Source organism: Panulirus ornatus, chromosome 10, assembly GCF_036320965.1.
Source record: "Panulirus ornatus isolate Po-2019 chromosome 10, ASM3632096v1, whole genome shotgun sequence".
Lineage (NCBI taxonomy): Eukaryota > Metazoa > Arthropoda > Malacostraca > Decapoda > Palinuridae > Panulirus > Panulirus ornatus.
Window position 1 is genome coordinate 27,057,995 of NC_092233.1, and position 26,396 is coordinate 27,084,390.

Genomic DNA, 26,396 nt, shown 5'->3' on the forward strand with positions numbered 1-26,396 from the left:
TATCTCGGAAAGCAAAAATGGGTATGTTTGAAGGAATAGTGGCTCCAACAATGTTGAATGGTTGCAAGGTGTGGCCTATAGATAGAGTTGTGCAGAGGAGGGTGGATGTGCTGGAAATGAGATGTTTGAGGACAATATGTGGTGTGAGGTGGTTTGATCGAGTAAGTAATGAAAGGGTAAGAGAGATGTGTGGTAATAAAAAGAGTGTGGTTGAGAGAGCAGAAGAGGGTATTTTGAAATGGTTTGGTCACATGGAGAGAATGAGTGAGGAAAGATTGAAAAAGAGGATATATATGTGTCAGAGGTGGAGGGAATGAGAAGTGGGAGACCAAATTGGAGGTGGAAAGATGGAGTGACAAAGATTTTGAGTGATTGGGGCCTGAACATGCAGGAGGGTGAAAGGTGTGCAAGGAATAGAATGAATTGGAACGATGTGGTATACCGGGGTGAACATGCTGTCAATGGATTGAACCAGGGCATGTGAAGCGTCTGGGGTAAACCATGGAAAGTTTTGTGGGGTTGGATGTGGAAAGGGAGCTGTGGTTTCGGTGCATTATACATGACAGCTAGAGACTGAGTGTGAACGAGTGTGGCCTTTGTTGTCTTTTCCTAGCGCTACCTCGTGCACATGCGGGGGGAGGAGGTTGTCATTTCATGTGTGGTGGGGTGGCAACGGAAATGAATAAGGGTAGACAGTATGAATTATGTACATGTGTATATATGTATATGTCTGTGTGTGTATATATATGTATACGTTGAGATGTATAGGTATGTATATGTGCGTGTGTGGACGTGTATGTATATACATGTGTATGTGGGTGGGTTGGGCCATACTTTTGTCTGTTTCTTTGCACTACCTCGCTAACGTGGGAGACAGCGACAAAGTATAATAAACAAATAAATAAATGTATATATCCCTGGGGATAGGGGAGAAAGAATACTTCCCACGCATTCCTCATGTGTCATAGAAGGTGAGTAAAGGGGTCGGGAGCAGGGGGCTAGCAACCCTCCCCTCCTTGTATTTTAACTTTCTAAATGGGGAAACAGAAGGAGTCACGCAGGGAGTGCTCATCCTCCTCGAAGGCTCAGACTGGGGTGTCAAAATGTATGTGGATGTAACCAAGATGAGAGATAAAAGGAGAGATAGGTTATATGTTTGAGGAAAGGAACCTGAATGTTTTGGCTCTGAGTGAAACAAAGCTCAAGGGTAAGTGGGAAGAGTGGTTTGGAATGTCTTAGGAGTAAAGTCGGGGGTTAGTGAAAGGACAAGAGCAAGGGAAGGAGTAGCACTACTCATGAAACAGGAGTGATAAGAGTATGTGAGAGTGTAAGAAAGTAAACCCTAGACTGATATGGGTAAAACTGAAAGTGGATGGAGAGAGATGGGGGATTATTGGTGCATATGCACCTGGGCATGAGAAGAAAGACCATGAGAGGCAAGTGTTTTGGGAGCAGCTGAGTGAGTGTGTTAGTAGTTTTGATGCACGAGACCGGGTTATAGTGATGAGTGATTTGAATGCAAAGGTGAGTAATGTGGCAGTTGAGGGAATAACTGGTGTACATGGGGTGTTCAGTATTGTAAATGGAAATGGTGAGGAGCTTGTAAATTTATGTGCTGAAAAAGGACTGGTGACAGGGAATCCCTGATTTAAAAAGAGAGATATACATAAGTATACATATGTAAGTATGAGAGACAGCCAGAGAGCATTATTGGATTACGTGTTAATTGATAGGTGCGCGAGAGAGACTTTTGGATGTTAATGTGCTGAGAAGTGCAACTGGAGGGATATCTGATCATTATCTTGTGGAGGAGAAGGTGAAGATTTGTAGAGGTTTTCAGAAAAGAAGAGAGAATGTTGGGGTGAAGAGAGTGGTGAGAGTAAGTGAGCTTGGTAAGGAGACTTGTGTGAGGAGGTACCAGGAGAGACTGAGTACAGAATGGAAAAAGGTGAGAACAAAGGACGTAAGAGGAGTGGGGGAGGAATGGGATGTATTTAGGGAAGCAGTGATGGCTTGTGCAAAAGATGCTTGTGGCATAAGAAGCATGGGAGGTGGGCAGATTAGAAAGTGATGGGATGAAGAAGTAAGATTATTAGTGAAAGAGAAGAGAGAGGCATCTGGATGATTTTTGCAGGGAAATAATGCAACTGACTGGGAGATTATAAAAGAAAGAGTCAGGAGGTCGAGAAAGGTGCAAAAGGCGAAAAAGAGGGCAAATGAGAGTTGGGGTGAGAGAGTATCATCAAATTCTAGGGAGAATGAAAAGATGTTTTGGAAGGAGGTAAATAAAGTGCAAAGACAAGGGAACAAATGGGAACATCAGTGAAGGGGGCTAATGGGGAGGAGATAACAAGTAGCGGTGATGTGAGTAGGAGATGGAGTGAGTATTTTGAAGGTTTGTTGAATGTGTTTGATGATAGTGGCAGATATAGGTTGTTTTTGTCGAGGTGGTGTGCAAAGTGAAAGGGTTAGGGAGAATGATTTGGTAAACAGAGAAGAGGTAGTAAAAGCATTACGGAAGATGAAATCCGGCAAGGCAGTAGCTTTGGGTGGTATTGCAGTGGAATTTATGAAAAATGGGAGTGACTGTATTGTTGACTGATTGGTAAGGTTATTCAATGTATGTATGACTTATGGTGAGGTGCCTGATGACTGACTGAATGCTTGCATAGTGCCATTGTACAAAGACAAAGGGGATAAGAGTGAGTGCTCAAATTACAGAGGTGTAAGTTTGTTGAGTATTCCTGGGAAATTATATGGAAGGGTATTGATTTAGAGGGTGAAGGCATGTACAGAGCATCAGACTGGGGAAGAGCAGTGTGGTTTCATTAGTGGTAGAGGATGTGTGGATCAGGTGTTTGCTTTGAAAAATATATGTGAAACATACTTAGAAAAGCAAATGGATTTGTACGTACCATATATGGATCTGGAGAAGGCATATGATGGAGTTAGTAGAGATGCTCTGTGGAAGGTATTAAGAATATATGGTGTTGGAGGTAAGTTTAAGTTAGAAGCAGTGAAAAGTTTTTATCGAGGATGTAAGGCATGTGTACGTGTAGGAAGAGAGGAAACTGATTGGTTCTCAGTGAATGTTGGTTTGCAGCAGGGGTGTGTGATATCTCCATGGTTGGTTAATTTGTTTATGGATGGGTTTGTTGGGGAGGTGAATGCAAGAGTTTTGGAAAGAGGTGTAAGTATGCAGTCTGTTGTGGATGAATGAGCTTGGGAAGTGAGTCAGCTGTTGTTCGCTTATGATACAGCGCTGGTGGCTGATTCGGGTGAGAAACTGCAGAAGCTGGTGACTGAGTTTGGTAAAGTGTGTGAAAGAAGAAAGCTGAGAGTAAAGGTGAATAAGAGGAAGTCTATTAGGTACAGTAGGGTTGAGGGTCAAGTCAATTGGGAGGTAAGTTTGAATGAAGAACAAACTGGAAGACGTGAAGTGTTTTAGATATCTGGGAGTGGATTTGACAGGGGATGGAGCCATGGAAGCGGAAGTGAATCATACGGTGGAGGAGGGGGCGAAAGTTCTGGAGCATTGAAAAATGTGTGGAAGTCGAGAACGTTATATTGGAAGGCAAAAATGGGTATGTTTGAAGGAACAGTGGTTCCAACAATGTTATTTGGTTGCAAGGTGTGGGCTATAGATAGAGTGGTGCGGAGGAGGGTAGATGTGCTGGAAATGAGATGGTGTTTTGAAATGGTTTGGTCACATGGAGAGAATGAGTGAGGAAAGATTGACAAAGAGGATATATGTGTCAGAGGTGGAGGGGACGAGGATAAGTGGGAGATCAAATTGGAGGTGGAAAGATACAGTGAAAAAGATTTTAAGTGATCGGGGCCTGAACATGCAGGAGGGTGAAAGGCGTGCAAGGAATAGTGAATTGGAACGATGTGGTATACTGGGGTCAACGTGCTGTCAATGAATGTGGCCTTTGTTGTCTTTTCCTAGCGCTACCTTGTGCACATGCGGGGGGAGGGGGTTGTTATTTTATGTGTGGCACGGTGGCGAAGGGAATGAACAAGGGCAGACAGTATGAATTATGTACATGTGTATATATGTATATGTCTGTGTGTATATATATGTATACGTTGAGATTTATAGGTATGAATATGTGCGTGTGTGGACATGTATGTATATACATGTGTATGTGGGTGGATTGGGCCATTCTTTCATCTGTTTCCTTGCACTACCTCGCTGACACGGGAGACAGCGACAAAGTATAATAGATAAATAATAAGTATATATGTATAAGTCTGTGTATGTGTATGTATAAGTATGTATATGATGATTATTTTTTGTTTATACTCTGTCGCTGTCTCCCATGTTAGGAAGGTAGTGCAAGGAAACAGACGAAAGAATGGCCCAACCCACCCAAACACACATGTATATACATAAATGCCCACACACACACACATACACATACCTGTACAGTTCAACGTATACATACATATACATAAACAGACATATACATGTACACACATGCACATATTCATACATGCTACACATGCACATATTCATACATACTGCCTTCAACCATTCCCACCACCATCCTGCCACACATGAATTGACACCCCCAATCCCCCCATGTGCGCACAAGGTAGCGCTGGGAAAGGACAACAAAGGCAACATTCGTCCACACTCAGTCTCTAGCTGTCATGTAATAATGCACCGATACCACAGCTCCCTTTCCACATCCAGGCCCCACAAAACTTTCCATGGTTTACCCCAGATGCTTCACATGCCCTGGTTTATTCCATTGACAGCACGTCGACCCCGGTATACTACATCATTCCAATTCACTCTATTCCTTGCATGCCTTTCATCCTCCTGCATGTTCAGACCCCGATCGCTCAAAATATTTTTCACTCCATCCTTCTACCTCCAATTTGGTCTCCCACTTCTCCCCCTTCCCTCCACCTCCGACACATATATCCTCTTGGTCAATCTTTCCTCATTCATTCTCTCCATTTGACCAAACCAGTTCAATACACCCTCCTGTGCTCTCTCAATGACACTTTTTATTACCACACATCTCTCTTACCCTTTCATTACCTACTCGATCAAACCACCTCACACCACATATTGTCATCAAACATCTCATTTCCAACACATCTACCCTCTCCGCACAACTCTATCTATAACCAATGCCTCGCAACCATATGACATTGTTAGAACCACTATTCCTTCAAACATACCCATTTTTTCTTTCCAAGATAATGTTCTCGCCTTCTACACATTCGTCAATGCTCCCAGAACCTTTGCCCACTCCCCCACCCTGTGACTCACTTCCGCTTCCATGCTTCCATCTGCTGTTAAATTCACTCCCAGATATCTAAAACACTTCACTTCCTCCAGTTTTTCTCCATTCAAACTTATCTCCCAATTGACTTGTCCGTCAACCCTACTATACCTAATAACCTTGCTCTTATTCACATTTACTCTCAGCTTTCTTCTTTCAAACACTACCAAACTCAGTCAACAGGCTTCTACAGTTTTTCACCTGAATCAGCAACCAGTGAACAACAACTGACTCACTTCCTATGCCCTCTCATCCACAACAGACTGCATACTTGCCCCTTTCTCCAAAACTCTTGCATTCACCTCCCTAACAACCTCATCCATAAACAAATTAAACAACCATATTGACATCACTCAACCCTGCCGCAAACTGACATTCACATGGGAACCAATCACTTTCTTCTCTTCCTACTCGTACACATGCCTTACATCCTTGATAAAAACTTCTCACTGCTTCTAGCAACTTGCCTCCCACACCATATACTCTTAATACCTTCCACAGAGCAACTCTATTATATGCCTTCTCCAGATCCATAAATGCTACATACAAAACCATTTGTTTTTCTAAGTATTTCTCACATACATTCTTCAAAGCAAACACCTGATCCACTTATTCTTTACCACTTCTGAAATCACACTGCTCTTCCCCAATCTGATGCTCTGTACATGCCTTGACCCTCTCAATCAATACCCTCCCATATAATTTCCCACGACTACTCAACAAACTTATACCAATGTAATTTGAACACTAACCTTTACCCCCTTTGCCTTTGTACACTGGCACTATGCATGCATTCAGCCAATCCTCAGGTACTTCACCATGAGCCATATATACACTGAATATCCCCACCAACCAGTCAACAACACAGTCACCCCCTTTTTGAATAAATTCCACTACAATACCATCCATACTCGCCGCCTTGCCAGCTTTCATCTTCCACAAAGCTTTCACTACCTCTTCTCTGATTACCAAACCATTCTCCCTGACCCTCTCACTTCACACACCACCTCGACGAAAACACCCTATATCTGCCACTCCATCATCTAATACATTCAACAAACCTTCAAAATATTCACTCCTTCTCCTTCTCACTTCACCACTACTTGTTATTACCTCCCCATTAGCCTCCTTCACCGATGTTGCCATTTGTTCTCTTGTCTTACGCACTTTATTTACCTCCTTCCAAAACATCTTTTTTTTTTCTCCCTAAAATTTAATGATACTCTCTCAACTGAACTCTCATTTGCCCTCTTTTTCACCTCTTGCATCTTTCTCTTGACCTCATACCTCTTTGTTTTATACATCTCCCAGTCCTTTGCACTATTTCCCTGCAAAGATCGTCCAAATGCCTCTCTCTTCTCTTTCACTAATAATCTTACTTCTTCATCCCACCACTCACTACCCTTTCTAATTTGCCCACCTCCCACATTTCTCATGCCACAAGCATCTTTTGCGCAAGCCATCACTGCTTCCCTAAATACATCCCATTCCTCCCCCACTCCCCTTACATCCTTTGTTCTCACCTTTTTCCATTCTGCACTCAGTATGTATATGTGAAAGAGTTTGGTAAAGTTTGTGAAAGAAGAATGTAGAGAGTAAATGTGAATAAGAGCAAAGTTATTAGGTTCCGTAGGGTTGAGTGAGAAGTTCATTGGGAGGTAAGTTTGAATGGATAAAAACTGGAGGAAGTGAAGTGTTTTAGATATCTGTGAGTGGACTTAGCAGCAGATGGAACCATGGAAGCAGAAGTGTCATAGGGTGGGGGAGGAAGTGAAGGTTCTGAGAGCGTTGAAGAATGTGTGGAAGGCGAGAGTCTCGGACAGCAAAAATGGGTTTGTCTGAAGGAATAGTGGTTCCAACAATGTTATACGGTTATGAGGCATGGGCTATAGATAGGGTTGTGCGGAGGAGGGTGGATGTGTTGGAAATGAGATGTTTGAGGACAATATGTGGTGTGAGGTGGTTTGATTAAGTTATGAAACGGTGAGAGAAATGTGTGGTAATAAAAAGAGTGTGGTTGAGAGTGCAGAAGAGGGTGTATTGAAATGGTTTGTTCACATGGAGAGAATGAGTGAGGAAAGATTGACAAAGAGGATATATGTGTCAGAGATGAAGGGAACAAGGAGAAGTGGGAGACCAAATTGGAGGTGGAAGGATGGAGTGAAAAAGATTTTGAGCGATCGGGGCATGAACATACAGGAGGGTGAAAGGCGCACAAGGAATAGAGTGAATTGGAACAATGTGGTATACCGGGGTCGTCGTGCTGTCAATGGATTGAACTAGGGCACGTGAAGCGTCTGGGCCAAACCATGGAAAGTTTTGTGGGGCCTGGATGTGGAAAGGGAGATGTGGTTTCAGTGCATTATACATAACAGCTAGAGAATGAGTGTGAACAAATGTGGCCTTTTGTCCTTTCCAAACGCTACCTCATGGGGGGAGGGGGAATGCTATTTCATGTGTGGCGGGGTGGCAGCGGGAATGAATAAAGGCAGCAAGTATGAATTATGTACATGTGTATATGTGTATGTCTGTGTAGGTTAAAAAGTACAGGTATGTATATGTGTGTGTGAGGATATGTATGTATACACAGGTGTATGTGGATGGGTTGGGCCATTCTTTCATCTGTTTCCTTGCGCTATCTCGCTAACGCGGGAGACAGCGACAAAGTATAATAAATAGATATAATATATGTGTGTGTGAGTGTGTGTGTGTATGTGTGTGAGTATATGAGTGGATGGTCCATTCTTCATCTGTTTCCTGGCACTACCTCGCTGATGCAGGAAACAGCGATTAAGTATGATACATAGATATATAATTTCTTACTAGTATGAGACTACAGTACTCTGGCAACTTTCCATAGCACCACTATTATACATGTATCCCAGTTTTATAGAGGCAAGGTGTAACCCTAAGCAGTTAAAAGAATCAGAACATACCCTCCTTATATATTCACACAGTTTATAGTGTTTACTATTTCATTCCCTGAGGAATAATGAAAGCATGTTTTACTTACCTATGATGCTTTGAAAAGCTACTTAAAAAACTCACCATATGGTGATCTTGGGTAAAATGGAGTGGTTTCCTTCTGTGGAATTTCCTGAACTTTCCCATATAGTTCAGATGTTGATGCCTGATAGAATTTTACTTTCTTATCTAAGCCACATGTTCTAATGGCATCCAGTAAGCGCAGTGTCCCCATAGCATCCACATTTCCTGTATATTCAGCCAAATCAAATGATACCTGCAATGTTAAAATACTTTCAAAATTCCAACATCAAAGTTGTTTGGCATACATCTGGCATGGGTATGCCTGCCTAAAATGTATGAAACAACTTACTGTATACAAAGACAGATGAAACAGATGCACAGTCAAGTTGTGGGCAAAATTGTAATAGAAGTCTTTCTGAAATAATTACATTATGAGATGGTGCATACTACTGTCAACCTATGTATGAAAAGTATATAGGAAAGGGTTGGCAGGATACTCTAAGTTTACAGTTGTTAAATCTGTCAACTGAACATCCTTAGAAAACTACTTCTTTCTGCATTTAAAGATTTCATCCATAGAAGAAAACAGGGCATTCAAATGTTTCCCTCAACTTTCACACCACATTCTTACTCTAACAATATATGTTCAACTTAAAAAAAAGGGGTGCAAGACACTGTTCAAACATTAACAGCCTGAAATATTTATTGATAATTAATTTTAGACTTTAGGGAAAGCACTCCACCATGATATAGCATTTTCTTTAGACCTAAACTAAGTCAAAAACACCAGCAATTTGATAGTCAAATTATCCTAACCCTTCCAAGGACTAATGCATTACCATTTTACATAATGCTACATTAAACATCCTATCATATACACTATATGGTGTTGCTGGACTCCACTTGCTTGTGGTTACATTGCAGTGAGTAGTCAGTCACCTTTAGGAAGTTTGTACCATTGTCAGTGGACAAAAACGATTACATCTCATCGAAGAACTTCTCACTCCAAAAGAGCCCATAATTTTCTGCTACTGAATGTAGTGTAGCCTCGAAACTGCAGGAGCCCCATAAAAGGAATCCTGTCAGTATATAATTAAAACAAAACAATATGCTTTATGAAACTTACATTCTCTGGACCTAAAATTACTGGTAGTGTTGCAAGCAAAGAGCCAATGTATGTGTATATAGAGTACATGGGTTGATTACAAAGGGTAGTGCGTGGTGGGATAACGATGTAAGATTATTAGTGAAAGAGAAGAGAGAGGCATTTGGACGATTTTTGCAGGGAAAAAATGCAAATGAGTGGGAGATGTATAAAAGAAAGAGGCAGGGTCAAGAGAAAGGTGCAAGAGGTGAAAAAGAGGGCAACTGAGAATTGGGGTGAGAGAGTATCATCAAATTTTAGGGCGAATAAAAAGATGTTTTGGAAGGAGGTAAATAAAGTGCGTAAGACAAGGGAGCAAATGGGAACTTCAGTGAAGGGGGCTAATGGGGAGGTGATAACAAGTAGTGGTGATGTGAGAAGGAGATGGAGTGAGTATTTTGAAGGTTTGTTGAATGTGTTTGATGATAGAGTGGCAGATATAGGGTGTTTTGGTCAAGGTGGTGTGCAAAGTGAGAGGGTTAAGGAAAATTATTTGGTAAACAGAGAAGAGGTAGTAAAAGCGTTGCGGAAGATGAAAGCCAGCAAGGCAGCAGGTTTGGATGGTATTGCAGTGGAATTTATTAAAAAAGGGGGTGACTGTATTGTTGAGTGGTTGGTAAGGTTATTTAATGTATGTATGATTCATGGTCTGAGGATTGGCGGAATGCTTGCATAGTGCCATTGTACAAAGGCAAAGGGGATAAGAGTGAGTGCTCAAATTACAGAGGTATAAGTTTGTTGAGTATTCCTGGTAAATTATATGGGAGGGTATTGATTGAGAGGGTGAAGGCATGTACAGAGCATCAGATTGGGAAGAGCAGTGTGGTTTCAGAAGTGGTAGAGGATGTGTGGATCAGGTGTTTGCTTTGAAGAATGTATGTGAGAAATACTTAGAAAAGCAAATGGATTTGTATGTAGCATTTATGGATCTGGAGAAGGCATATGATAGAGTTGATAGAGATGCTCTGTGGAAGGTATTAAGAATATATGGTGTGGGAGGCAAGTTGTCAGAAGCAGTGAAAAGTTTTAATCGTGGATGTAAGGCATGTGTACGTGTAGGAAGAGAGGAAAGTGATTGGTTCTCAGTGAATGTGGGTTTGCGGCAGGGGTGTGTGGTGTCTCCATGGTTGCTTAATTTGTTTATGGATGGGGTTGTTAGGGAGGTGAATGCAAGAGTTTTGGAAAGAGGGGCAAGTATGCAGTCTATTGTGGATGAGAGAGCTTGGGAAGTGAGTCAGTTGTTGTTCGCTGATGATACAGCGCTGGTGGCTGATTCATGTGAAAAACTGCGGAAGCTGGTGACTGAGTTTGGTAAAGTGTGTGAAAGAAGAAAGTTAAGAGTAAATGTGAATAAGAGCAAGGTTATTAGGTACAGTAGGGTTGAGGGTCAAGTCAATAGGGAGGTAAGTTTGAATGGAGAAAAACTGGAGGAAGTAAAGTGTTTTAGATATCTGGGAGTGGATCTGGCAGCGGATGGAACCATGGAAGCGGAAGTGAATCATAGGGTGGGGGAGGGGGTGAAAATTCTGGGAGCCTTGAAGAATGTTTGAAAGTCGAGAACATTATCTCGGAGAGCAAAAATGGGTATGTTTGAAGGAATAGTGGTTCCAACAATGTTGTATGGCTGCGAGGCGTGGGCTATGGATAGAGTTGTGCGTAGGAGGGTGGACGTGCTGGAAATGAGATGTTTGAGGACAATATGTGGTGTGAGGTGGTTTGATTTAGTAATGTAAGGGTAAGAGAGATGTGTGGAAATAAAAAGAGTGTGGTTGAGAGAGCAGAAGAGGGTGTTTTGAAATGGTTTGGTCACATGGAGAGAATGAGTGAGGAAAGATTGACCAAGAGGATATATGTGTCAGAAGTGGAGGGAACGAGGAGAAGTGGGAGACCAAATTGGAGGTGGAAAGATGGAGTGAAAAAGATTTTGAGTGATCGGGGCCTGAACATGCAGGAGGGTGAAAGGCGTGCAAGGAACAGAGTGAACTGGAACGATGTGGTATACCGGGGTCGGCGTGCTGTCAATGGATTGAACCAGGGCATGTGAAGCGTCTGGGGTAAACCATGGAAAGTTCTGTGGGGCCTGGATGTGGAAAGGGAGCTGTGGTTTCGGTGTATTATTACATGACAGCTAGAGACTGAGTGTGAACGAATGGGGCCTTTGTTGTCTTTTCCTAGCGCTACCTCGCACACATGAGGGGGAGGGGGTTGTTATTCCATGTGTGGCGAGGTGGCGATGGGAATGAATAAAGGCAGAAAGTATGAATTATGTACATGTGTATATATGTATGTCTGTGTGTGTATATATATGTGTACATTGAGATGTACAGGTATGTATATTTGCGTGTGTAGACGTGTATGTATATACATGTGTATGTGGGTGGGTTAGGCCATTCTTTCGTCTGTTTCCTTGTGCTACCTCGCTAACGTGGGAGACAGCAACAAAGCAAAATAAATAAAATATAAAATATTTTTATCATATTATCCCAAGACCCCTTTCATGAAAATGTTCAGGGGCTACAACTTCAAGGATACACTACACTCAGTTGTTGGAAAAGTATGGATTCCATTGAGACTAAATGTTCTTTGAGAGATAATTTACTCTTTTCCATCAACTGACAATTATAAAGTTTTATCAAAAGGTGACTTTCCACTTACAACATACCTAACACAGCAGAAACAACAACAAACATGCAACACTATATTACACAATCGGAATAAAAACACACAGAAGAGAATATCTGCATCCCCACAGAAATCATCAGTCACCATTTAAACCCCCTGGACAAACAGGAATCCAACCTGCTGCTCCCATCACCTTGAATAGCTAATCACTCCAACTTCACACACTATTCTGAGCATCACATATGGCATACAGATAACATTCACTCCCTACACCACAAACATCAACACAAATACAACAAATTAATCAAATGCCCTTAGAATATTAACTGACACTAGATTATAAGAAAAAGTATCATTTAGTAGCCTCTGCAAGCAATTCCTCTGCTCTACTCAAACACCTCACCTGCAAACCTGAAAAGCTAAAAACCAAACAAACCTGAGCACTCAAAACAATCACTGGATGCCATGATTAGAAATAAGCCCAAGTAGAAAAGGGAACATTTCAAAGTTATTTTTTTCCTACTTAACTGCCCCTAAACCATAAAAGAATATGTTCATAAGTAAAAATCACTGACATCATGACCACTTTCTCATTATCAAGCATACAAGTATCATGTTCAATAAGCCATAATATTTTAGATCTAATTTACATTCTCAACATCTTAAGGAAACACATGAAATAATTTTTGTAATTCCTCAACTCCTGAGCAAACAATCCACTGCTTAACTTACAAATAAAATCTTAATTAAATATATATCCAAGAGACTACTGTTGAAATGTGACAGCTGCTTTGACACTAATAAAGATATAACAAGCATGCATTTTCATTGTGACATACAAAAAACAGTTTGAAGTACTAGTTTTTTAAAGTGATAATTAAGACTTTGTTTGCCCATGTACTGAGAAGGCAAACTGCCAATCTAAAGATTCACTTTGGTCATACTGAGATATCAAGCAGTTTATATGTGATGCCAACATTCTCTCTCCTCATAATGAATGAAACGACATTGGAATACAAAGAGCTACAGATATATAATCTATACAATCTATAATTTTGCAATGTTCCAATTGAAATGAAAAGCACCACCAACCACCAATAAAAACCACTTTTCAATCACCATATGCCATCATGTTTAAACTGATCTGGCAAAATATAGGCAGGTGTGTTAAAGACATTTGGAAAGCTCTCTACAGTTAGAAGGCACTTCATTGTAGAATAGGGAAGAATCTGTAATACAGGTTCAGACCACAGTGATAATGTAGCACTACTGCAATGAGTATGACAGATGAAGAGTTATAGGACTAAGAAGGATAGACTGGCTGGTGATCTTAAATGTACAAGAAAATATGGCAATATGCGAAAGGCTGAAATATTGTGCATGAGTGCTCAGCTATATGCAATGGATTCAGATGAATTTGATTGTCAGTGGGAGTATGAATGTGAGACTGAAATCAGATAGGGAAAATTTTCTTCCAAGAAAGACAATTAAAGCTAGGAATATCACAGTGGAAAGTCAAAGTACATACAAAACACTAATATAAATCATCTAGATACAGCCTACTCATCTTCTTGAGACTCAGATTCATTTAGGATTAATAATGGATTAATTTTAGTATCATAATAGAAATGAATTAATAATTCCACAAAAATCTTTTAAAGTTTTGCAAAGGGAAAGTATGAGTGCTAAATTCTTTTTCAACTATGGTTTAACCACCTTGTCTGCACCTAATTTGAAAAAATTCTTCATACCTTTACATGACTCTGAGCACCAAGATTGTATATCTCATCTGGCTGCACTCGTGAAATGATTTTAACAAGGCAGGTGGAGTCTGTCAGGTCACCATAATGGAGAGTCATCCGTCCATTCTTGTGGATCTGGTAAAAACATGAATTTTGGAGCATGTTACCTTAAAATGTTATCTCTATAGATATGGAAAAAAGAATACTATAGTATCCATATATCTCCTGCATGTTGTACATGGCTACTAAGAGGGGCTGAAGCTGCTGAAAATCCTCCCCTCGTGTTATCACTTTTAAAAATAGGAGCAGAAGAAATAAGACAGAAAAGGGCAATCACTTAAAAGTGAAAAAACTGAAGATATGTTTTATATTATCAAGATTCTAAAGACAATCTCTGTACACATGAGTACCTAATTATTCTGAATTTTTATGGATTTCTTTTTTTGGGGGGGAGAGATTTTTCCTTTAAGTGCATATTACAGAAATTTAGAATATTCTGCAATTACCCTCAAGTCAGCACTGAAACTGAATATCTCGAGAGAAAAATACCGATCAAGCAAAATGGTACTTTCCACAATGTTAGTACACATATATAAGCTATGTTGCTTACACCTTTTCTTACCTTCTCATCTTCGTACAGATGACGAATTCGACCAGTGTTGAAGGATGATGACCTTCGAATAATACCATGCACTTGGTATCCCTTACTCAGGAGCAGCTCAGCAAGGTATGACCCATCCTGGAAAGTTTATGCCCACTTCTGAATTTTTTTGAGCAACAAATTAAAATTTTGCTTTTATGACATTAATAAAGAATCAAGATGTAAAACCTAAAATAAAAGAAATCGTAGGTAAAATCATTTTCAACATTATGACCTTCATACAGCATCTATGCAAACAAAACTTATCTGGCAGTTCACATACAACAGAAAGGGAAAGAAGGATGTGAACAGCAAACAGGTTGCATCAAGACAAAATCATTAGTTACAAAGTCCAAGATAATATTACATCATGACCATTAGCATGGTATACTAGGTCAGCAGTAAAAGATGACATCAGGTTGCGTGTGCAGGTATGCGCAGACATCAGATTAAATGACCATCATTAAATTTGCTATTACCATGTAAAGATGTATATCATGGAGGAAAAGATGGTAATATATTAAGAAATACTGAAGCACTAAAATATCAAATTCCAGTTAGGCATACCTGACCAGTTACACCAGTAATGAGAGCAACATGCATTTTTGCACAGGAGCGTAAACTTGGGTTTCCTCAAAGATCTTGCTGTAATTCCTTATTATTCCACTTGATGCCTGTATTCAGTTAATAATGAAGAGTATATATTATTATGAGACAGAACTTCTTTCAGAACACAAACATTTGAAAATTTACTTGAGACTGATAACCCAATGCCTACATAAAATAAAATTTCATACCTACAATCATCTATTTATTGATTTTGGTTCTTGTATTTTCACAGTGAACCAACTATTACGTTTTTGTGAATTTAGGAGTGTATGTGTGCATGTGTACAAGCATGTAAATGTGTGTATGCAATTACCTACTTTTACAGTACATGGTGGTAATTCTACAGGTGTGGCACTCTATGTCTTAAACTTCCCCTACAGTACTCTCATTGGTAGCATTCACAATTTTATCAATTACTTCATTCAGTTTATACTCTGATGATATCATAGTACGTCTATACATGTTTTCTAACAACTCTCATGCTAACTTTCATTCTACAAACCCTTGTGGTTCTATCTTACAAAACTTAAAGGTTATGATCAAGTCACCTCTTACCCTTTTCTCTTCTCTGGTAGACAATCTTTGCCCTCTAAATTCTCACTGATACTCAGACTTCATTATTTCACTATATACGTTTTTCTCCTCTGGACCTTCTTGTTGACCAAATCTGAGAAGCATAGTCTATCTTTGATCTAATGTACAATGTGAACAGTTCTCTAAATATTTTCCTATTAATGGAATACAATTCTAACATCAAACAGCACACAGTTTGTCTTTTTTACACTTCTCCAATGTCAGGGCTCTAGCAACAGGATTGGTACAACCAGTAGCAACGTGAGTACAAATCACCTGAGGTTTGATCAAATGAAACAGTTAGGGGAAGTGCTTTTATGAGATAAAGGCAAAGGAGGTGCAAAGAACAAAATGTTATTTGTGGATAATAGACATCACAAAATCCCCTTATACTGATAACATTAGGAATGTGGCAGTGATGGGTGATAACATTAAGGATACTGAAATTTCTATGGCAGTAATCATAAATGCCTGACAAAGAAAATATACTGCTGTTAATGGCTAGAATTCTAGGTGTAATTGAGGATAAGCTGGCACAGTACTTACCTACTGTTGAGTTTTTATATAATAGCATCATGAAAGTATTTTTCATATATATTGTGCTTCATTCAGTGTCTTTAAAAATGTGTGCAAATTACTGAACACTAAATGAAGCACAATATACATGCAAAATACTTTCATGACTTTATCACAAAAACAACCCAACAGTGGGCAACTACCATACTGGCTCATCTTCAGTTAAACTCTTCTAGCCATCTTTGTCATGCATTTATTATTACCACTACAGAACTCTCAGTAACCTGAATACTGTCATCCATCTACATTACATTCCTAACATTATCAGTAAATGATGAATTTAGTTGTTATTCATCACTCATACATAACCTTAGTCTCTTCAAAACCCTACTTTCCCGCCACTATATGGTAGGGCATTTGTTGGACCATCAACTTGCTTCCCTCTGCTGCTTTGTTTGGTAAAACCTCAGGTGATTTGGGCTCGCATTGCTGCAGGATTGGGAGAAAGGGCTTTGAGTGTCAGTGCACAGGATTGCACCAATTCCCAAGTAACACACACATATTCCAGCAGCATATTTCCTGCTAGATAATATATGTATTAAGGTCTTCTTCCGCTGTATACTACCCTCATTACTTTGCGTTTACTTGCAGTGAATCTGATCAACCATCTACCAGACTAACTTTAGAGTCTGTTTGGTTTTCTTTGTCAGGTTATGCAATCCTTATCACTTTACTTACGATCTTGGCATTACCTGCAAACATATTACAGTATAAGTCCAATCCTTCCGGCAAGTCACTTACATACAGTAAGAACAGCAGTTAAGCCCTGTAGTACACTGCAGATAACCACAGCCCATTATGAGAAGGCTCCTATGACATGCTTTGTTTCTCTCTATTTTGAGATAACTTTTCACCCATCAAAGAAATCTCTCACTTTTCCAGAAATATCTTGAACAACATACAAGTGGCCTGTCAAGCAAGCTTCTTAAGCAGGACCATAAGCCCTGTGTGTCAGGGCCCTTTCAACAATGTTTATGTCTTTTCTAGAAATTTAAATGCTCTTCAAGATAACCTTCCAATCAAATCTCAAGGATCTGGGGCTGTAGTATTTTTCACCGTGAAAGCACTTTTGAATTTAGTGTTCAGCTCCTGGCACATCTTTACATCATCCTGTAAAATTCTTCCTCTGAATCCCTTTGCCTGTTTAGCTGCTCTTTAACAGACAATTTGTACTCCTGATGAAATGATGGAAAAATTTTGGATTATATCTTGCCAAGTTCACAATTTTCTTTTTAAAAGTTTTTCTGTTTCTCACTTTTTGTCCAACTATACACAGTATATAGTACAGTACCTTTTACATGCTAAATGGCTGCAGTGCCACCTATCTCTCCTTGACAATGCATCCCAATGCATTTTGATACTCTTTAATAAACCTTATTTCTTTCTTTTGAAGCAGGTATTCTGTAAGTGCAGCAACTGGCTCCCATGTTCCCACTCCTCAACTGTACATTTCATAGAACCTTTCATAGCAGTGATCTGTGTCATGGCTACATTATTCCATTTCCAAATTCATATTCTCAAAGACATTATTTAGCTCTTTGCATTTACCAGTACCAAATTGCTCTCAGAATTAGGTTTCCTTGATGATCATTTCATGTCCTCATTTACATGTCAAACTCAAGAATTAAACAATCAGTGTTTCCAGTTAGTATATCATATGTGATATTCTTAATATTCATGCTACTGTGTAAAGATAAGATGTAGTAGTGATGGTGTAACAGCCTCTCTGATCCTGTGTGTTCTCAGTGACACAGCACTCGGGTAATGGGCTTATAACACAGCACTCGGGTAATGGGCTTATAACACAGCACTCGGGTAATGGGCTTATAACACAGCACTCGGGTAATGGGCTTATAACACAGCACTCGGGTAATGGGCTTATAACACAGCACTCGGGTAATGGGCTTATAACACAGCACTTGGGTAACGGGCTTATAACACAGCACTCGGGTAATGGGCTTATAACACAGCACTCGGGTAATGGGCTTATAACACAGCACTCGGGTAATGGGCTTATAACACAGCACTCGGGTAATGGGCTTATAACACAGCACTCGGGTAATGGGCTTATAACACAGCACTCGGGTAATGGGCTTATAACACAGCACTCGGGTAATGGGCTTATAACACAGCACTCGGGTAATGGGCTTATAACACAGCACTCGGGTAATGGGCTTATAACACAGCACTCGGGTAATGGGCTTATAACACAGCACTCGGGTAATGGGCTTATAACACAGCACTCGGGTAATGGGCTTATAACACAGCACTCGGGTAATGGGCTTATAACACAGCACTCGGGTAATGGGCTTATAACACAGCACTCGGGTAATGGGCTTATAACACAGCACTCGGGTAATGGGCTTATAACACAGCACTCGGGTAATGGGCTTATAACACAGCACTCGGGTAATGGGCTTATAACACAGCACTCGGGTAATGGGCTTATAACACAGCACTCGGGTAATGGGCTTATAACACAGCACTCGGGTAATGGGCTTATAACACAGCACTCGGGTAATGGGCTTATAACACAGCACTCGGGTAATGGGCTTATAACACAGCACTCGGGTAATGGGCTTATAACACAGCACTCGGGTAATGGGCTTATAACACAGCACTCGGGTAATGGGCTTATAACACAGCACTCGGGTAATGGGCTTATAACACAGCACTCGGGTAATGGGCTTATAACACAGCACTCGGGTAATGGGCTTATAACACAGCACTCGGGTAATGGGCTTATAACACAGCACTCGGGTAATGGGCTTATAACACAGCACTCGGGTAATGGGCTTATAACACAGCACTCGGGTAACGGGCTTATAACACAGCACTCGGGTAATGGGCTTATAACACAGCACTCGGGTAATGGGCTTATAACACAGCACTCGGGTAATGGGCTTATAACACAGCACTCGGGTAATGGGCTTATAACACAGCACTCGGGTAATGGGCTTATAACACAGCACTCGGGTAATGGGCTTATAACACAGCACTCGGGTAATGGGCTTATAACACAGCACTCGGGTAATGGGCTTATAACACAGCACTCGGGTAATGGGCTTATAACACAGCACTCGGGTAATGGGCTTATAACACAGCACTCGGGTAATGGGCTTATAACACAGCACTCGGGTAATGGGCTTATAACACAGCACTCGGGTAATGGGCTTATAACACAGCACTCGGGTAATGGGCTTATAACACAGCACTCGGGTAATGGGCTTATAACACAGCACTCGGGTAATGGGCTTATAACACAGCACTCGGGTAATGGGCTTATAACACAGCACTCGGGTAATGGGCTTATAACACAGCACTCGGGTAATGGGCTTATAACACAGCACTCGGGTAATGGGCTTATAACACAGCACTCGGGTAATGGGCTTATAACACAGCACTTGGGTAACGGGCTTATAACACAGCACTCGGGTAATGGGCTTATAACACAGCACTCGGGTAATGGGCTTATAACACAGCACTCGGGTAATGGGCTTATAACACAGCACTCGGGTAATGGGCTTATAACACAGCACTCGGGTAATGGGCTTATAACACAGCACTCGGGTAACGGGCTTATAACACAGCACTCGGGTAATGGGCTTATAACACAGCACTCGGGTAATGGGCTTATAACACAGCACTCGGGTAATGGGCTTATAACACAGCACTCGGGTAATGGGCTTATAACACAGCACTCGGGTAATGGGCTTATAACACAGCACTCGGGTAATGGGCTTATAACACAGCACTCGGGTAATGGGCTTATAACACAGCACTCGGGTAATGGGCTTATAACACAGCACTCGGGTAATGGGCTTATAACACAGCACTCGGGTAATGGGCTTATAACACAGCACTCGGGTAATGGGCTTATAACACAGCACTCGGGTAATGGGCTTATAACACAGCACTCGGGTAATGGGCTTATAACACAGCACTCGGGTAATGGGCTTATAACACAGCACTCGGGTAATGGGCTTATAACACAGCACTCGGGTAATGGGCTTATAACACAGCACTCGGGTAATGGGCTTATAACACAGCACTCGGGTAATGGGCTTATAACACAGCACTTGGGTAACGGGCTTATAACACAGCACTCGGGTAATGGGCTTATAACACAGCACTCGGGTAATGGGCTTATAACACAGCACTCGGGTAATGGGCTTATAACACAGCACTCGGGTAATGGGCTTATAACACAGCACTCGGGTAATGGGCTTATAACACAGCACTCGGGTAATGGGCTTATAACACAGCACTCGGGTAATGGGCTTATAACACAGCACTCGGGTAATGGGCTTATAACACAGCACTCGGGTAATGGGCTTATAACACAGCACTCGGGTAATGGGCTTATAACACAGCACTCGGGTAATGGGCTTATAACACAGCACTCGGGTAATGGGCTTATAACACAGCACTCGGGTAATGGGCTTATAACACAGCACTCGGGTAATGGGCTTATAACACAGCACTCGGGTAATGGGCTTATAACACAGCACTCGGGTAATGGGCTTATAACACAGCACTCGGGTAATGGGCTTATAACACAGCACTCGGGTAATGGGCTTATAACACAGCACTCGGGTAATGGGCTTATAACACAGCACTCGGGTAATGGGCTTATAACACAGCACTCGGGTAATGGGCTTATAACACAGCACTCGGGTAATGGGCTTATAACACAGCACTCGGGTAATGGGCTTATAACACAGCACTCGGGTAATGGGCTTATAACACAGCACTCGGGTAATGGGCTTATAACACAGCACTCGGGTAATGGGCTTATAACACAGCACTCGGGTAATGGGCTTATAACACAGCACTCGGGTAATGGGCTTATAACACAGCACTCGGGTAATGGGCTTATAACACAGCACTCGGGTAATGGGCTTATAACACAGCACTCGGGTAATGGGCTTATAACACAGCACTCGGGTAATGGGCTTATAACACAGCACTCGGGTAATGGGCTTATAACACAGCACTCGGGTAATGGGCTTATAACACAGCACTCGGGTAATGGGCTTATAACACAGCACTCGGGTAATGGGCTTATAACACAGCACTCGGGTAATGGGCTTATAACACAGCACTCGGGTAATGGGCTTATAACACAGCACTCGGGTAATGGGCTTATAACACAGCACTCGGGTAATGGGCTTATAACACAGCACTCGGGTAATGGGCTTATAACACAGCACTCGGGTAATGGGCTTATAACACAGCACTTGGGTAACGGGCTTATAACACAGCACTCGGGTAATGGGCTTATAACACAGCACTCGGGTAATGGGCTTATAACACAGCACTCGGGTAATGGGCTTATAACACAGCACTCGGGTAATGGGCTTATAACACAGCACTCGGGTAATGGGCTTATAACACAGCACTCGGGTAATGGGCTTATAACACAGCACTCGGGTAATGGGCTTATAACACAGCACTCGGGTAATGGGCTTATAACACAGCACTCGGGTAATGGGCTTATAACACAGCACTCGGGTAATGGGCTTATAACACAGCACTCGGGTAATGGGCTTATAACACAGCACTCGGGTAATGGGCTTATAACACAGCACTCGGGTAATGGGCTTATAACACAGCACTCGGGTAATGGGCTTATAACACAGCACTCGGGTAATGGGCTTATAACACAGCACTCGGGTAATGGGCTTATAACACAGCACTCGGGTAATGGGCTTATAACACAGCACTCGGGTAATGGGCTTATAACACAGCACTTGGGTAACGGGCTTATAACACAGCACTCGGGTAATGGGCTTATAACACAGCACTCGGGTAATGGGCTTATAACACAGCACTTGGGTAACGGGCTTATAACACAGCACTCGGGTAATGGGCTTATAACACAGCACTCGGGTAATGGGCTTATAACACAGCACTCGGGTAATGGGCTTATAACACAGCACTCGGGTAATGGGCTTATAACACAGCACTTGGGTAACGGGCTTATAACACAGCACTCGGGTAATGGGCTTATAACACAGCACTCGGGTAATGGGCTTATAACACAGCACTCGGGTAATGGGCTTATAACACAGCACTCGGGTAACGGGCTTATAACACAGCACTCGGGTAACGGGCTTATAACACAGCACTCGGGTAATGGGCTTATAGCACAGCACTCGGGTAACGGGCTTATAACACAGCACTTGGGTAACGGGCTTATAACACAGCACTCGGGTAATGGGCTTATAACACAGCACTCGGGTAACGGGCTCATAACACAGCAGGGCTTACAGGCTTACAGGTTTACAGCAGGGGACACCACCCACCTCGCTGGGCTAGAGAGAGAGGAATCAAATCTCAGCGGGTACAGTGGGTACAAGAAGACAAGCGTTCACCCTTGCTGCTATGCAACCTTACATTTTGATTGGCTATAGAAATATAAACAATTCTTATTGGTAGGAGGGTTCCAGAGACTCAGCGTAGTCACACTCTTGTCTTTTTTGCAAACGTCAGCACCAATGACATACGGTGGTGAAATACCCCCGCAGCTGACCCTGCCAAATGCTGGGTGGACAGAAACTCCGAGCCAGCCTCAGGCATCACTCCTCGCCCTGATAAGAAATAGCAACAACAGCATACACGAGGACACACACACGTGTTCGTAACAGTGTATGTATTTGTTCTAATTCATCAAATTACACTGAAAGAGTATAAATTATCAACAACACAGTGAACTTCTTTCCAACAGTTACTCCTTTTATGTTTTGTCTAAATGGGCCATCCAGCAATATTTCCCAAAACTTGATATTATTCCCAATTAAGAATGTCAAATCCCCTTCTCTGTCTTTTCTTTCCCTCATTGCTATCATTTATCCTTCTGGTCAAATAAGGTCAGACCTCATCTATTTACTGTAAGAGGTTTTGTTTCCATTATTCCACCAATTTTAGGTCTGATTTCCCTAATGTATTTCTAAAACTCTTGTTCTTTTAGCTTACTACCAGCCTGTCCACATTCACATACATTTTCAGTCTGATATTCGCATCAATGAACATTCATGACATATCTGAAGTTGTAGTGGGCTATTTTGCTGTGAGCCTCTTTTCATGTCTCTGGGTTTTTTGCCCTCTGAATTAATTTCTTCTTTTTTATCTTATTCTTCTCCTGGCCTTCATTTGTAATGAACACCTTTCAGCATTCCTCCTTGCTGGCATGCTTTTCAGCCCTTCCAACAAAACTCTCTCTTGAAGGAATCATCGCTCATGTCTTTTACTTTCCCAATTCTCTGTTTCCTTTATCTCTGAAAGTGCATCTGGCATGTTTATAGTCTCTATCATATCTTTTATTCAGTAACTTTTCCTTCTTCTTTCTCTCTTCAGCTGGAATATTGTCTTATTCCAGTCTGAAAACAATTTTCTTTGCACCTTTCAAAGAAATTACTCATATTTAACACTCAAAAAAATTGGGTTAGAAAGTAAAAGGCTGTGATCAAGTCTTCCCTTATACTTATCTTTTCCATAGTGGATAATGAACAGCCTCTAATCTCTTAATGTAACTCAGCTCTCTATATTTCAAGTATCATCTTTGTTGACATCCTCTAGATCTCTATTCAATCTTTTTCTGTGCTCCTTTAAGTGAGGTGACCAAACTAGAGATGCAAGTTCAAAATGAATGTTTGTAAATACTCTATTAAAATTTCATCCATGCACTTAAATGTAAGTCTAATATCAACCAGCACACATTTTTCACCCTTAACGACTCTCCTGATGTGGCATTTTAGTGACAGGTTGGGTATAGCAGTGAACCCATATCCTTCAACACAGATTCACACAGCATATTCCCTGCCACTTATACGTCACATTGAAGCCTTCTTTCATGGCTTCAGTTGCTGTAACTGCCTTATTCATTGAAGGCCATTCAAATATCTTCCTGCCCAGTCAGTCTTTTCTTTAATATGATTTCACAAAAATTAACATATTTCTATATGTGGGTGGATATTTTGATCTCAGGCCATCCAATTTTTATCAAGTCAAGAGCCTATAACAAAAGATTCTATGGCTAAAAGGTAGAATGTGTTTCTTTAATCTAGTCTTTGGGATTTTTCAACCTCATGTAGTTTCCAATCTAGTTAAATTTTCAGAAAAGTGGACATTTTTGAGAGACCTGGGAGAACGCAAACCTTGTCCTTCCATAAGTACTGACTTGCAGATGACATAAAAATGCAGCTCATATAGTTGAAAAAAAAAAGTTAATTGGAAACTGAAGAAATGAAAGATGCATCCTAAGTTGTATATCTCTAATCCGGTGCTCTGTGGTCAAGTAACTCCTATGGTTCGGCAAGTTTTGAATCTGCTGCCATTAGTGTGTGGATCTGCCACCAGGGTGGTGCTGTTAGCAGTGCTAAGGCACCAAAGTCTGTTCACAATGCAGCCAAGCTAACTAACAGTCTTGTTGATTTCTTATATTCAGTTTTTTGCTGAAAATGAAAGCCAGAAAAGTTTAAAGTTTTGAAAACTTTGAAGGATGCAAGGAGTACAGAATTAGACAGTGTACATAATTATAAAGTGGTTTAAGCTCTGATGTAATGAATGCATAAGCATTTCTGTGGAGATGCTTATTGAGCAGGCCAAAGCTTTTCATAGAGAACTAAAGCAAGATGACTGTGAATATTTACAAGGATGGTCACACAAGTTTATGAGGTTGTATTAAAAGAATTGATAAAAACCCCAATTCTTTATCAAACAACAAACAGCAATACGTACAGGGTGAGAGAGAGTGTGTACGAGCTGGCTGCCTGGTGTATTGGCTGCCTTAATGATAATGATAAAACAACAATTGTAACAAGAGTCAATCAAAGCCAATCACCAACCTATGGTCATTCGTTACATTAACTACTCATCACAAAGCTGTGAGAGTTTTTGAATAAATTTGCAGTTAGTGGCAGTGGAAAACTTAGCCCCAGAACAAGTATATAATGCAACCAAACGAATCTGCCCTGTATCAATGCCATATACCACGAAAAACCCTTGCCCAAGATATTGAGGAGTCTCTATTTGGGGATATTTCTGATGTAACAATAAAAACCTTGTTTGAAAGATTTAATGGGTGTATGGTTGCGAGGCATGGGCTATGGATAGAGTTGTGCGCAGGAGGGTAGATGTGCTGGAAATGAGATGTTTGAGGACAATGTGTGGTGTGAGGTGGTTTGATCGAGTAAGTAACGTAAGGGTAAGAGAGTTGTGTGGAAATAAAAAGAGCGTGGTTGAGAGAGCAGAAGAGGGTGTTTTGAAATGGTTTGGTCACATGGAGAGAATGAGTGAGGAAAGATTGACCAAGAGGATATATGTGTCGGAGGTGGAGGGAACGAGGAGAAGAGGGAGACCAAATTGGAGGTGGAAAGATGGAGTGAAAAAGATTTTGTGTGATCGGGGCCTGAACATGCAGGAGGGTGAAAGGAGGGCAAAGAATAGAGTGAATTGGATCGATGTGGTATACCGGGGTTGACGTGCTGTCAGTGGATTGAATCAAGGCATGTGTATGGGGGTGGGTTGGGCCATTTCTTTCGTCTGTTTCCTTGCGCTACCTCGCAAACGCGGGAGACAGCGGCAAAAAAAAAAAAAAAAAAAAAAAAAAAATATATATATATATATATATTTTTTTTTTTTCATACTTTGTCGCTGTCTCCCGCGTTTGCGAGGTAGCGCAAGGAAACAGACGAAAGAAATGGCCCAACCCCCCCCCATAAACATGTACATACACACGTCCACACACGCAAATATACATACCTACACAGCTTTCCATGGTTTACCCCAGACGCTTCACATGCCTTGATTCAATCCACTGACAGCACGTCAACCCCTGTATACCACATCGCTCCAATTCACTCTATTCCTTGCCCTCCTTTCACCCTCCTGCATGTTCAGGCCCCGATCACACAAAATCTTTTTCACTCCATCTTTCCACCTCCAATTTGGTCTCCCTCTTCTCCTCGTTCCCTCCACCTCAGACACATATTCTCTTGGTCAATCTTTCCTCACTCATTCTCTCCATGTGCCCGAACCATTTCAAAACACCCTCTTCTGCTCTCTCAACCACGCTCTTTTTATTTCCACACATCTCTCTTACCCTTACGTTACTTACTCGATCAAACCACCTCACACCACACACTGTCCTCAAACATCTCATTTCCAGCACATCCATCCTCCTGCGCACAACTCTATCC

At 41.4% G+C, this 26,396-nt stretch overlaps 2 protein-coding genes across 6 annotated transcripts in view; one reads left to right on the plus strand and one right to left on the minus strand.

Annotated features, from left to right (window-relative positions):
• LOC139750835 (metallophosphoesterase MPPED2) overlaps nucleotides 1-14,992 on the plus strand; it is a 378,611-nt gene extending 363,619 nt beyond the window's left edge. The window contains exon 8 of the mRNA XM_071665620.1: nucleotides 14,437-14,992. Within this exon, the coding sequence (XP_071521721.1) occupies nucleotides 14,437-14,440 (4 nt within the window). The 3' untranslated portion in view covers nucleotides 14,441-14,992. The remainder of the gene's footprint in view (nucleotides 1-14,436) is intronic.
• Nucleotides 1-26,396, minus strand: part of Gmd (GDP-mannose 4,6 dehydratase) — a 128,179-nt gene that overhangs the window by 81,568 nt on the left and 20,215 nt on the right. For 3 of the 5 annotated variants that reach the window (XM_071665612.1, XM_071665614.1, XM_071665613.1), the window contains exons 2-5: nucleotides 15,004-15,110; nucleotides 14,419-14,535; nucleotides 13,806-13,931; nucleotides 8,349-8,541 (exon numbers count right to left, since the gene is read on the minus strand). In XM_071665612.1, coding sequence (XP_071521713.1) covers nucleotides 8,349-8,541; nucleotides 13,806-13,931; nucleotides 14,419-14,535; nucleotides 15,004-15,039 — 472 coding nt within the window. In that variant the 5' untranslated portion in view covers nucleotides 15,040-15,110. The remainder of the gene's footprint in view (nucleotides 1-8,348; nucleotides 8,542-13,805; nucleotides 13,932-14,418; nucleotides 14,536-15,003; nucleotides 15,111-26,396) is intronic. The other 2 variants (XM_071665610.1, XM_071665611.1) reach the window with 1 other exon arrangement.